General features: G+C 36.9%; 2 protein-coding genes across 13 annotated transcripts in view; both read right to left on the minus strand.

Annotated features, from left to right (window-relative positions):
• Positions 1–13844, minus strand: part of LOC126765079 (lysosomal thioesterase PPT2 homolog) — a 541306-nt gene extending 527462 nt beyond the window's left edge. Inside the window, exon 1 of the mRNA XM_050482690.1 lies at positions 13752–13844. Within this exon, the coding sequence (XP_050338647.1) occupies positions 13752–13832 (81 nt within the window). The 5' untranslated portion in view covers positions 13833–13844. The remainder of the gene's footprint in view (positions 1–13751) is intronic.
• LOC126765052 (voltage-dependent L-type calcium channel subunit beta-2) overlaps positions 1–14135 on the minus strand; it is a 259846-nt gene that overhangs the window by 91464 nt on the left and 154247 nt on the right. The window lies entirely within an intron of this gene.

The raw sequence follows: 14135 nt of genomic DNA on the forward strand, positions 1-14135 counted from the left end.
ATTAATTTTCCACTCTTTAACAATAGTTGGTTTCAGCATATAGTGGTGATCGATTTTAATACATACATATATCGAAACGTGGTAAACTTAACATAGCCATTTGAAAAGGAAACTGCGTTTCTACATTAGTGACCTTGTCTCTCTTGTCTTATCCATTTTTGAAAACAATAATCTGTACATTTTTTTTAAATAAGTGTGGCAAGAAGTTTACATAGTTGCTCATAAAATTAGTCACATCCATAAGGTATGGGTAAAATTCAGAATAAATAGATTCGACTGATTTTGTCCATGTTAACGAACATTATTAAATATCCAAAATTTCTGGGTTTATCGAAGGACTTAAGCGGACTCTTTTAAAGACCCAACCAACCTGAGTACATCAAAAGAATGAGATTTTTCGTAAGGCATTAAATCAGTTTTTACTGTATTATAAAGGGTGATTCATTTCGAGGTTTCTGACTTTTTTAACAGTATTCCTACCAGGACCAGTGAAATTACCGTTTTTAAATTTTTAATTGGAATTTCCCACATTCGACATAAGTGAATCGCCTTTAAACTTTACGACTTTTCCTCATATACATATATGTGTGATACATTTTTCAACATTCACTTATTTTTTTATTGTTTATTTTCTGAGAAAAAAAATTTTAGTTTGTCTTACCTCATTTGACCGGTAGTACAATTTATACATTTTGGTAATAGTTTCTCTCTAAGGCTCAATGCCAAAACTATAAAGTCATTACAAACGAAAGATAATGTAGCTGAGACACCGAAAAGTGTCTTCCAGAAAAAGGTTTACGGCACTTCCAAGTGTTTACATTTATTAGAGAGAATAAATAATATTTATGCAGAATGTTCGGAATCAGAATTGAAACCGATCAAAAAAAAGTAGTAGGTGTCATGAGTTCAGATATTATTGGTTTGATATTCGAACCAACCTCTCTTGTCGGCATGAATGGGAGTGTGGAAATTGGAGTGGTTCGTGGTTGCCCGCAGGGCAGAGGTTTTAGATGAGCCTCGACCACGGTGGTTAGTGTGTCCATTCCACACTGCCAATTGGTACTGAAAAAGATTAGCATTCTCAGGGCGCTGATCAACGCATTGATTTGATGCACTGTGCTTTTGAGCGCCGTGGAGTAAGGCTGTCGTCAGCAGGTACTCACGTAAAACACACCGGACGTTGTCAACAGTGACGTGAGAGCCAAGTCGCGAGTGCGATGACTGTTTGTTTGATGACAGGAGGTATTTCGTCTTGCCATCATAACTTGTCTTGTGGCATCATAACTAAGGACAGTTGTACCAACCTAGAAAAAAAATTACTTGTCTTCCAAATAAGCGGAATATGAGAGAGGAAAATGAAGAGTTCCCGATACTTTCTTGACAGGGTTTACGGCACTTCCAAGTGTTTACATTTATTAGAGAGAATAAATGATATTTATGCAGAATGTTCGGAATCAGAATTGAAACCGATCAAAAAAGTAGTAGGTGTCATGAATTCAGATATTATTGGTTTGATATTCGAAACAGAATTTGTATCGGTTTTGGGTGTCACGGAAACCAATTTTATCGGTTTTGCTATCAGAAACAAAGCAAGAAGATAGTCGCTGACAGATTTCAAATGAAAGTTAAAAAATCAAGTTATTTTATTATTTCGAATTATTTTATCTTTATTTCTATAGGGGAAAATATAAGAATAAAACACGAAATGTCTAAATTATTGAGTTTTTGGAAAAAAAAGACGTGTGGCACTCGGGGACTGCCGCGGTAAAGCTATTGCATAGCATTTTGTATCAACTTATGCAATTATAATTTTATTTATTTATTTTATTCATGCAGTATTTCTTTTTCTTTGATATTAATTCAATTTACGCTTTTTGAGCGTGGCGACCGATAAGAAAACAAATTTTTCTATTATTAAATAAATAAAAAGTTAATATTGTTTGTGATCATTATTCATTTTCAAATTCAATTTTTTTGATAGAAAAGTCGTCAACCGCTCTGATTTTTTATCAGCGAAGTTAATGTTGAAATCGCCAGCCAAGATAAGTGGAAATTTACTATCATTTGTACCAAGTATTTTCGACCCTTCTTCAGTTACTCCAGTAAAGTGCGATGAATAAAATGCTCTACCTCGTCCAATTTTGGATTCGGAGAAATGTAAATTGCCACCATAACTATTTGTTGGCCATTTCTAAGTTTGCATAAGAACGCACAAATATCTCCAACAACTGAGCGCTAACGTGTGCAATATTTATTTCAATATTCGGAGTCATAATATTAGTAATATCATTTTCATTTTGGTAAATAGCTACCTCACCTTTTGAAACAGTATCTCGTTTGAACTGAACAATACAATTAAAATTAGGTATTTCAATCGGATTATCATGCGTCATGCAAGTTTCGGTAAGAAGTAACACATTTTGAAAGTCATTATTGAAATGCCATTTCTATTACTAATGAATTCTAATACACTTTGAGCTATCGTCGGAACACTATTTAAAGAAGTCTTTTGAATTCTTGCACTTGAATGTAGAATTATCGTTTTTTGTCGTGATATACAATTTTTCAATATTAGTCACCCGAGAGAGCGCAACATAAACGAGTTCCTGAGAATGTGCTTTACTATACTCATATACTATTTCGCCAAAAGTTCCACCTTGCGACTGTTTTGCACTGCTAGAGCGGCTGCTTTTTGCCTTTTTTTCCTACCCATTTTATCTGAACCACAAAATTCCAGCCAAACTCTTATTAATGTGTTACTTTCATCAAATTCTAGATGTACCAATTTCCCAACAGCACCATTGCACAAACCATCAGAAACGGCGATGTTAGTTGTAATAACATAATGCTTTCCAACGACAAAAATAATGTGATAAGGCAGTCCTCCAGTGTCAATAACAGATTTTTTATGTAATTTAAGTCTAAAATTAGCTTCTTGCTCAGCACTTTTAGGGCCAAAAATGACGTCTACGGACATTGAAAGAACTTTGTTTTCACATCGGCTCAAAATCAAATTGTTATAGGCGGCAACATCTTCATTTTTAAAAAATAAACGAACTCCATCAGGACATAATGTAGCAACATCCTCTTTTTTGAAAAATCTCGATTCAATAAGTTGAAACTCATGCTCATCTAGTACATCTCCATTAACTATTTTTGTCAAAACTTGTGAAATGCAACATTAGCTTGTCTCATTACTGTGGTGAGTTGATAAAATTTTAATTTTCTCCATAAATGCGATCCAATCATGCTCATTCTGATTGTCTTGTAAATTGGTGTAGATCTTGCTGGTGGCAATTGCCGTAAATCTCCGATCAAAATAACATCTATACTTCCGAAATCTGTGTTTTTGCCTGTTATTTGTTTTAGACAATTATCAATTTTATGTTGAAGTTCTGCACTAACCATGCTAACTTCATCAATGATCAGTACTCTGATATATCTGAAGACAGATCTATACAATTGCAACGTTTCTGATGACAGAGGCGAAAGTTTCGAAAGAGAAATTTTGAGCGCTGTATGAACAGTTGTAGGAGGATTGTAGGAGGATGGAGTCATGTGTAGAAGTTCACGCAAGTGAGGAAAGTTCTCTGATCGCCATTCACTTGGGAGTGGCCAGAAACGATTCTTTTACACATGGCTCAAGCAGCTCACTACTTCCGGTCTTTGACCAAGTATCCTCTGGGTAGCCTAAGAACATCCATTCGAAGGCGAGCTAAAGTGAGAAGGCGAAACATTCCCTACAAGGGTTGTGCGCTGGGTTTGGGACCCGCCACGTAAAAAAACACCCCCAGTGAAGAGCTACAACTAGCCTCGGATGAGAGACCCCCCTTTTGATGACGACCATGGCAAACGAAATAAGGACTACGAATTGAGGGCATGCACCTGGAATGTCCGGTCCCTTAATTGGGAAGGTGCCGCTGCCCAGCTGGTTGATGTCCTCGTAAAGACAAAGGCTGACATCACCGCCGTCCAAGAAATGCGATGGACGGGACAAGGACAGAGACGAGTAGGTCCTTGTGACATTTACTACAGTGGCCATATAAAGGAGCGCAAGTTTGGTGTAGGATTCGTGGTGGGAGAGAGACTCCGTCGCCGAGTACTATCATTCACTGCGGTGAATGAACGTCTAGCCACAATCCGCATCAAAGCGAGGTTCTTCAACATATCGTTGATTTGTGCCCACGCCCCGATGGAAGAGAAGGACGATGTGACCAAAGATGCCTTTTATGAGTGTTTGGAGCGCACTTATGAAGGCTGCCCCCGCCACGGTGTCAAAATCGTGCTTGGTGACTTTGACGCCAGGGTGGGTAAAGAAGGTATCTTTGGCACTACGGTCGGTAAATTCAGCCTCCACGAGGAAACATCCCCAAGTGGCTTGAGGCTGATTGACTTCGCCGGGGCCCGAAATATGGTTATCTGTAGTACTAGATTCCAGCATAAGAAGATTCATCAAGCTACCTGGCTGTCTCCGGATCGAAAAACTACCAACCAGAACGATCATTTTGTGATAGACGGAAGACACGTCTCCAGTGTCTTAGATGTTCGTGCGCTCCGAGGTCCTAACATCGACTCGGACCACTACCTTGTTGCAGCTAAGATTCGCACCCGCCTCTGTGCAGCAAAAAACGCACGTCAACAAACACAAGGAAGGTTCGACGTCAAGAAGCTGCAATCACAACAGACAACCGAACGATTTTCTACCGGGCTTGCATTCCTGCTCTCTGAGAGCACTCGTCAACTACTCGGTATAAGGGAACTGTGGGACGGCATTTCAAACTCCTTCCGTACAGTTGCAACCGAAACCATTGGTTTTCGGAAAGTGCAAAAGAACAGCTGGTACGACGAGGAGTGCCGTGTCGCAGCGGAGAGAAAACAGGCTGCCTACCTCGCAACGTCACGATCGACCACTACACGTGCGGGATGGGATAGATACCGAGAGTTGAAAAGGGAAGCGAGACGCATTTGCACACAGAAAAAGAAAGAGGCTGAAGTGCGTGAGTACAAAGAGCTTGATAAGCTGGCCGACAGGGGTAATACTCGAAAATTCTACGAAAAAATGCGGCGGCTTAAATAGGTTTCAAGACCGGAGCATACTCTTGTAGACCCCCCAAAGGTGATCTAGTGACCGATGCCCAGAGCATACTTAAATTATGGAGGGAACACTTCTCCAGCCTGCTGAATGGCAGTGAACGCACAACACCAGGAGAAGGAGAACCCGATTCCCCAATCGATGACGATGGAGCAGACGTTCCATTACCCGACCATGAAGAAGTTCGAATAGCAATTGCCCGCCTGAAGAACAACAAAGCGGCAGGGGCCGACGGATTGCCGGCCGAGCTATTCAAACACGGCGGCGAAGAACTGATAAGGTGCATGCATCAGCTTCTTTGTAAAATATGGTCGGACGAAAGCATGCCCAACGATTGTAATTTAAGTGTGCTATGCCCAATCCATAAAAAAGGAGACCCCACAATCTGCGCCAACTACCGTGGGATTAGCCTCCTCAACATCGCATATAAGGTTCTATAGAGCGTATTGTGTGAAAGATTAAAGCCCACCGTCAACAAACTGATTGGACCTTATCAGTGTGGCTTTAGACCTGGCAAATCAACAACCGACCAGATATTCATCATGCGCCAAATCATGGAAAAGACCCGTGAAAGGAGAATCGACACACAGCACCTCTTCGTCGATTTCAAAGCTGCTTTCGACAGCACGAAAAGGAGCTGCCTTTATGCCGCGATGTCTGAATTTGGTATCCCCGCAAAACTAATACGGCTGTGTAAACTGACGTTGAGTAACACCAAAAGCTCCGTCAGGATCGGGAAGGACCTCTCCGAGCCGTTCGATACCAAACGAGGTTTCAGACAAGGCGATTCCCTATCGTGCGACTTTTTCAATCTGCTTTTGGAGAAAATAGTTCGAGCCGCAGAACTAAATAGAGAAGGTACCATCTTCTATAAGAGTGTACAGCTGTTGGCGTATGCCGATGATATTGATATCATCGGCCTCAACACCCGCGCCGTTAGTTCTGCTTTCTCCAGGCTGGACAAGGAAGCACAGAAAATGGGTCTGGCAGTGAACGAGGGCAAGACGAAATATCTCCTGTCATCAAACAAACAGTCGTCGCACTCGCGACTTGGCACTCACGTCACTGTTGACAGTCATAACTTTGAAGTCGTAGATAATTTAGTTTATCTTGGAACCAGCGTAAACACCACCAACAATGTCAGCCTAGAAATCCAACGCAGGATAACTCTTGCCAACAGGTGCTACTTCGGACTGAGTAGGCAATTGAGAAGCAAAGTCCTCTCTCGACAAACAAAAACCAAACTCTATAAGTCACTCATAATTCCCGTCCTGCTGTATGGTGCAGAGTCTTGGACGATGTCAACAACGGATGAGTCGACGTTGCGAGTTTTCGAGAGAAAAGTTCTGCGAAAGATTTATGGTCCTTTGCGCGTTAGCCACGGCGAATACCGCATTCGATGGAACGATGAGCTGTACGAGATATACGACGACATCGACATAGTTCAGCGAATTAAAAGACAGCGGCTACGCTGGCTAGGTCATGTTGTCCGAATGGACGAAAACACTCCAGCTCTAAAAATATTCGACGCAGTACCCGGCGGAGGAAGCAGAGGAAGAGGAAGACCTCCACTCCGTTGGAAGGACCAAGTGGAGAAGGACCTGGCTTCGCTTGGAATATCCAATTGGCGCCACGTAGCGAAAAGAAGAAACGACTGGCGCGCTGTTGTTAACTCGGCTTTAATCGCTTAAGCGGTTTCTACGCCAATTAAGAAGAAGAAGTATGAACAGTTGTACCGTCAATAGCCACGGCAGCTTTGCCGGTTGAAGCACATGTAATATAGGCATTGCAGTAACCATCATTATCAGTGAACCTGTTGTAAATTTCCAATCAGTTTGATAAAGAATAATTTTCCCGTACCTGCTGGTCCCGTAAAAAAAAATTTGAAATTTTGTATGAATGCAAATTAATTCCCGCAACGAGGGAATTAAAAAAAAAATATATATTTTACATCCGCGAACGCGCGGATGAAATGAGAACACGTGTGGTTCTAGTGGATTGCAAGATACAAATCGAATCTTTATTTCAGAAATACCAATATACATATATACATTTTGGTTTTATTTACTTAAAGTTAGAGCTGAAGTGTAAGCATCAGCTTGATTGAATCCAGAACAAAGAGTTAATTACAATTTTAGCTGTGACAGCAAATTCCAGCAGAACGTTAAGCGTTCTGTTTTCTTTACGATTGTTATTGTTATGCCTTCTTGTGAGGGCGAGCGATATTGTTTTGATAATAATGGATTCTTGGAGTCAGAACGGAAAAAGCATATCGAATTCTTAAATAATCAAAAACGTTAATTATATTTCTAATTTATGAGACAATGTAATTGCAAAGTGCAAAGATTCAATTTTATTTACAGTTATGGTAAGGTTTCTATGCGGAGGCTATCGTTAACTCCCCCCTTCCTAAAATGAATCGTCCCCGATTCACTATTATTTTGAGTTAATTTATATATTTGGCCCAAAAAAGCATTATAAGTGATTTCTTGAAATTGCGTATTTTCGATTGGTCTGGGAATTTCGCGAGATTTTTTTAATTTTAGTAATAAGTAAGTTATGAAAATGATTCCCAAAATTAAAATTATGTACCAAAAATATGAATGGACTGTTATGTTCTTGTTCCGTTCTGCTAAAATATTTATATTATCTAATTTTAATTGTTGGTTGTTTCAAAATATTCTAAAATTTCAAAATTCTTTATATGGTTATTTTTAAAATAAATCCACATTTTTACTGCAATGTTTTCATAAGCTTGATTATTTATTACAGTATAATTTTCAAATGTTATTAAATATGTTCCGTTTAAAGCTTGATTTTCTACAATATTTTTTCCTGAAACTGATGTCGCTCCTGATTTAATTTCTTCAATTTGTAGGATTTTTTCTTTTAATTTATTACATTTTCCTTGTTTTTTGTTTAAAATTTCTGACAAACATGTGCTTTTTTTATTTAGTATACAATAGGTTTTTGAAATTTCAGTTTTACAATTCTGAATATTAAAAAATTTATTATTACAGTATATTATGTTCTGGTCAATAATAAGCTTACCATCTAATTGAGCTATGGCTCTTACATCATAGTACTTATATGTTAGTTCTATTTTAGGGTATTTTATATAAATTATAATTACGTTTCCTTTTTGGGTTATTTTAAATTTAGAAATGTCCATTAGATCTGTTATTGTCATTATACCGTGTTGGTAGTATGTTATGTTTTTTAGTTCATCAAAGTGTAAAATTGTTGGATTTAAAATTCCAATTTTACCAAAGGTTATTGTATTTATTAAATTTTGCAGTTCATGTATAACATATTAATATCGTTTTCTTTTTATTTTCCTATTTGTGGTATCACCTTTAATATTATTAACTGTGTCAGTTAATTCAGTTATTATTTTAAAAATTTCTGAATTTGTTGTAAATTGCTTATTGTTATTTATTACCAGTTCGTCCAATTTGTCATTAATTTTTACAAAGTCGTCATGGTCTGGTGTACCAGCTATCCATTTCCAAAGTGTTCCTAATTCTTTTATACCCCTTTTTTGCCTAAAATGGGTTTGTTTTAATTGTTCCAATAAAGTTTTAATTATCAAATTTTCTGATTCTCTTTCCTGTGTAATAATTCCTAAGCTGTCGTGATTTTGTTCGTTATTACTGTAAAAATTTCTATTTTCGTCTGCTATTATATTTTCAAAATAAGATAAATTAGTAATGTCAAATAGGTCCCTGTATTCCTCATAAATGGAAACATCTCCATTTTCGATAAGTACGTAGTCTTGTCGGGTATAGTCTATAACATCAGCGGCTGCTGAGCTGATTAGTGTAGTCAAAATTAAAATAATCATATCGGAAACCTATAATAATTATGATTTTACATTATCTTTATGAATGATTCTATTTCTATTATTAATTATTATTTTATTCTCTAAATTTTCTTTAACTTGTTGTTTTTTATATCTAGGTTCTAATTTATTATTCTCTCCTATTATTTTCTCGTAAATTATTTCGCCAGGGTGAAATGGGAAGCTTGTATCATTGCCTGAATACACTTGAGAATTTTTTTCTTTTACATGTGTTTGAAGTTCAGTTAATTCTTCGAAATTATATTTTTAAAATATTAGTACCTCCTTTTTTTGGAGTATATTTTTTGATTTTATTGTCGGCATTATCTTCGACTGGCGTCCTAGGATTTTCTTGTCCCAAGTAGTTTAAATATTGTATTTTTATATTTTTATTTGGTTTTTCACCATTATTTTTTTGTTTTATTTTGCCGGTAAGAACTTCAGTTGGCGTTTTAGGACCTTTTTATCCCAAAATAATTTCTTTAAATAAAATATGGCCCGTATTATCATCGGCTGGCGTTGTAGAACTTTTTCGTTCTACAATATTTTTTGCATAATTATTTTCTTCGTTATGCTGGTATAAATCTACAGCAGGCGTTTTAGGACCTTTTTGTCCCAAAAGTAATTTTTTTAATATAATATTGCCGGTAAAATCTTCGGCTGGCGGTGTAGAAAATGCTTGTTCCACAATTTTAATATTTCTTGCATTTTTACCGATACCTTTGGAAGCTTCTTGTTCCTTAGTTTTATTTTCAAAATAAATATTCATACTATTATTTTCATTTTCCAAATTATTTTTTACCCTGTAATTAATTTTCCCATTGGACACACATCAATTAGTACCTCAATATTTCTAAGGAAATTGTATCCCAAAAGGAGATCCGATTCTAATCCCTCTATTTCATAGAAGATTTCTTCGACTCCAATTAAGGTAATTAAGTGGTAAAGTTTGATTATGGAATAGCGGTTTTTATGCGCTTATAAATGGCCAATTCGTTTTTATTATTATAAACCCCAGGCTTAATGTAGCATGAGGTTGCTCCCGTATCAACTAGAGCTTTTAAGTTTTTATTTAATTTTGAGTCGTGTAATTTGAGATAGTGGAGTTCGTCCCCTCTTCGCCTAAAAAATGGCTCTCGTTCATATTATTAATTCTCTGGCTCTTTTCTTGCGGGCGAAAGCTGTTATTACTTTCTCTATGCCGCTTTACCCCATGTGCTTCCTGAATTTGCCTCCTATTGGCCTGGAAGTTTGCATTTGTTTGCATAGGTTTTACATTTTGATTAAAATTGGTATTTATTTGTTGTTGGTAAAAATTGTTAGTGCTTTGTTGCCCCCTCATATTAAAATCTCTATTGTATATTCTGGATACAGATGGATCTATATCCATAGGAGTTGGTTTCGGAAAATTATAATTTATATTATTATTGAGAGCGTTGTTCCTTTGAGGAAACCTTAAGTTATTGTTTGTGTACGTTGGCTTCACCCTGTTTCTATCATACGTGAAGTTTTGAGCAAACCGGGCTCTTTGGTTGTTAGATTCTAGTTCTTGAGCTTTTGCTAAATCATCAGGTAAAGCTTGTGGATTTAGAGAGAATATTATGTTTCTTAGTGAGCTATTTAATCCTGTTATAAAAATTCGTAGGGCGTGTTCCCTATTCTTTTTGTTTAGTTCTTTTGTTAAGTCTGCGTTATTTCCGTGTGTCATGATAGTTTTGTTTATTAATAGAGTCAATTTTTTGTTGACGAGGTTGTAATATTCTACAACCGACATTGCACCCTGCCTTAAGATGCTTAATTCTTGTTCAATTATGTGTGTAGGACGTTTGTCCGCATATCCAAAGTCTAGACGGGATAGAATTGCATCGAAATTTAGAACTGTTCCGTGGTTTGTTAATGCATCATTTGCATCATGTGTTATTTTATTTCTGAGTATGGTGAGTGCAGCGAAGTATTTTCTACTGCCCCTTACGTATAGACTCATAGCGTTAAGCGCCGCCTCTCTCCAACTAACATATGAATTCATTTTATCAGTAAATTCTGGTACGGATTTAACTATGTCTAACGATTCCTGACAGGCTATATTATCGTCAATCGTCTGTGTTAAAAATCGGTTGCACTAGTGGTATTGACTATTATTTATGAGCATAATTGCTCTATTTCCTCACGTAATGCTATATTGCTGTCAGCAATAAGGCGCGTTATTAGGTCTACGGTCAAAGCGTCACCGCTAGCCATTTTGTCTGATTTTCAGTTTCTGGTCTGTTTTGTTAATTATTTTTATTTTATCCCTTCTAGGAAGAAATGCTTTTTTATTCTGGAGGGTCTGGAGTTCAGAGTCGCAGAATTAAGCTTTTATTATAAACCGGAGGGTCCCCCTTGCGGTGGTGAATCGTGGTTTCAATATATTTTTGTTATATGGCTGGTCGAGCCTTTAATTATTGTTTTTTTTTTTAAAACAAATTTTTGATTGAATTGATTTTTTATATTTCTCTGGAGGGTTCCTTGGGTGGTGAATCGCAGCTTTTAATTATGTAATTTATTGGTTGTACAAACCATTAGTTATAGTCTTTAGTTTTTATATTTTTTGAGTTTAGGACATTTCCTAGTATCGTGTTCGCCCTTACAAAAAATGCAGTACGACAGTTTTTTATATTTAATACTTGGGCTATTGCCCATTTCTTAATATATATTATATTCTAATTTTAAACTTACAAATGTATTCCCTTGTTGGCTTTGTTATAATTCTCTCTAAATGATGCTGGTGTTGCCGCTGCTGTTGTTACAGCTGTTTCCTTTACCGTTGCTGCTGCTACTGTTGACACGTCCGCTGATGTTTTTTACTGCTGCTGTTAACACTGTTGATTATTTTTGCAATTCAAGTCACTCTTTACAATTAATTTTCTAGTGAAAGTTTTTCATTTATACCTTTTTTGTCACTGTTACTTTTCTAATAAGTTGCTGATGATGCAATTGTTGCCGCTGTTGTTGTTGATGATATAAAATATTTGTAGTTTTCTGATTTAAGTCACTCTTTAGTTGTTATTTTTTTTTTTTTTTTGGTGACTTTTTATAAATTTTACTATATTAGGCACTTTTTTTAATTCGTGTCAAACTATTTTTGATAACACAACTTTTTATAAATTTTACTATACTAGGCACTTTTCGACACTCGTGCCCCACGTTGGGCGCCAATTAATTCCCGCAACGAGGGAATTTTTAAAAAAATATATATTTTATATCCACGAATGCGCGGATGAAATGAGAACACGTGTGGTTCTAGTGGATTTCAAGATACAAATCGAATCTTTATTTCAGAAATACCAATATATATACCTTTTGGTTTTATTTACTTAAAGTTAAAGCTGAAGTGTAAGCATCAAAGAGAGTTAATTACAATTTTAGTTGTGATAGCAAATTCCGGCAGAACGTTAAACGTTCTGTTTTCTTTACGATTGTTATTGTTATGCCTTCTTGTGAGGGCGAGCGATATTGTTTTGATAATAATGAATTCTTGGAGTCAGAACGGAAAAAGCATACCGAATTCTTAAATAATCAAAAACGTTAATTATATTTCTAATTTATGAGACAATGTAATTGCAAAGTGCAAAGATTCAATTTTATTTACAGTTATGGTAAGGTTTCTATGCGGAGGCTATCGTTAACTTGCATGCATAGTACTATTTACAGTCAATTTGGACTTGAATATTTAATAATTTTATTTGATTTTTACATAATATACTATACTAATAGTAGTAATAGAAATTGAACTTATCACAACAATAATAAATACATACATATGTATATCGGCTATCATATTAATCTTATTATTTGATCATATGTATACGCACGTGCGCGTTCAGAAAATCAAATCATGATTTTATCACTCATACATATTACATGTGCGTGCATTAATCTGCTTGTTCATACATTCATATATACTTATATGTACATACATATATTTGTATACACTTCCGAACAAATAATGCACAGGCATGCATACTAGGGTGGGCCGATTCCGAACTTTTTTCGATTCGGGATTTCTAATAGTGCGGAAAAGTTGCCTTAGTACTTCCTGATTCCAATGCAACTGTTTGTTTTGAGATCGGATTGCATCTTCAACCCCAACTCCGGCCTGGAAATTTCGGAAATTCGCCTAAAATCGTGAAATTGTCTACCTAGCGCTTGAAATACGCATCTCATGGCAAAATGTATAAAATTTGTTATTTGTCACGTCATTTCCTACCGAAATAGTATGTGATCATGGCCGTAGGGCAAACCGTTCCCGAGATACGAGCGAAAATGCGGCGCGCCACAGCGCAAGGTGAAAATTGTTGCAGCTCTCAGCTAACCTGTATTGGTCACCCAGAACCCACCGCGCGGAGGTGGCTGCTCTTTGGGTTCCTCCCAAGCCCAACCCAACCAACCAACCATATGTCAGGCTTGTTTTAGTCTGAATCTGTGTCAAATTTATTGATAAAACCAGATTTTGTTCTAAACTTTAGCACTTGTTGCCTAGATTTCAGTGTAGAGCGTATAAAACGATCACAAGATTGGGGGCCAATAACTTTAGAAGATGCCTCTGTCACCAGTTTAACGGTTCTCTCGACTGCCACGGTGTGAGAGGGGAATTCACTAAATTTCCATACCTCTGCAGTGTCTCCCGACAGCCCTTTTATGAGTTCTTCGTTAGAAACTGAACAAAGAACTGGTGGAACAGTCAAGGTATGTAATAGTCTTCCAGTTAATCATATCGTAATAATTATTAGCTTTGAAATTCAGCTTTGGCACTTTATTACATCTAACCCTTCCATTTACAGTATCAGACTCTGCTTCTCTGGCTGCCAGAAGACGGTCAAGGGCCAACTTTCTGACTTCTATCCGTTCGTCAGTCATCATACTAAGGAGAATGCTTTCTGGAAGAGCAAAGAAAACATACTGTTGAATGGATGAATCGACAACCTTGCGCAGTTTGGCAGGTAAGTATCTCGACCTTTGAATTGCAGCATAGAGATGGCGCGAGCCATCTTTGATTGAACTGTTGAATCTTATTGAGAACCCCAAAGGTGAGTAAACTGTAAGTATGTACTTGACCAAAATCTTTATTTCCTTTGTTGGTTTGTCAGTAGAAATGTATAATCTCAGAATTCTATTTGCACAGGTGAGCCAGCAAGATTTGCACTGTTACCTGGATGCATCGAC

The sequence above is a fragment of the Bactrocera neohumeralis genome, unplaced genomic scaffold (assembly GCF_024586455.1).
Source record: "Bactrocera neohumeralis isolate Rockhampton unplaced genomic scaffold, APGP_CSIRO_Bneo_wtdbg2-racon-allhic-juicebox.fasta_v2 cluster10, whole genome shotgun sequence".
Lineage (NCBI taxonomy): Eukaryota > Metazoa > Arthropoda > Insecta > Diptera > Tephritidae > Bactrocera > Bactrocera neohumeralis.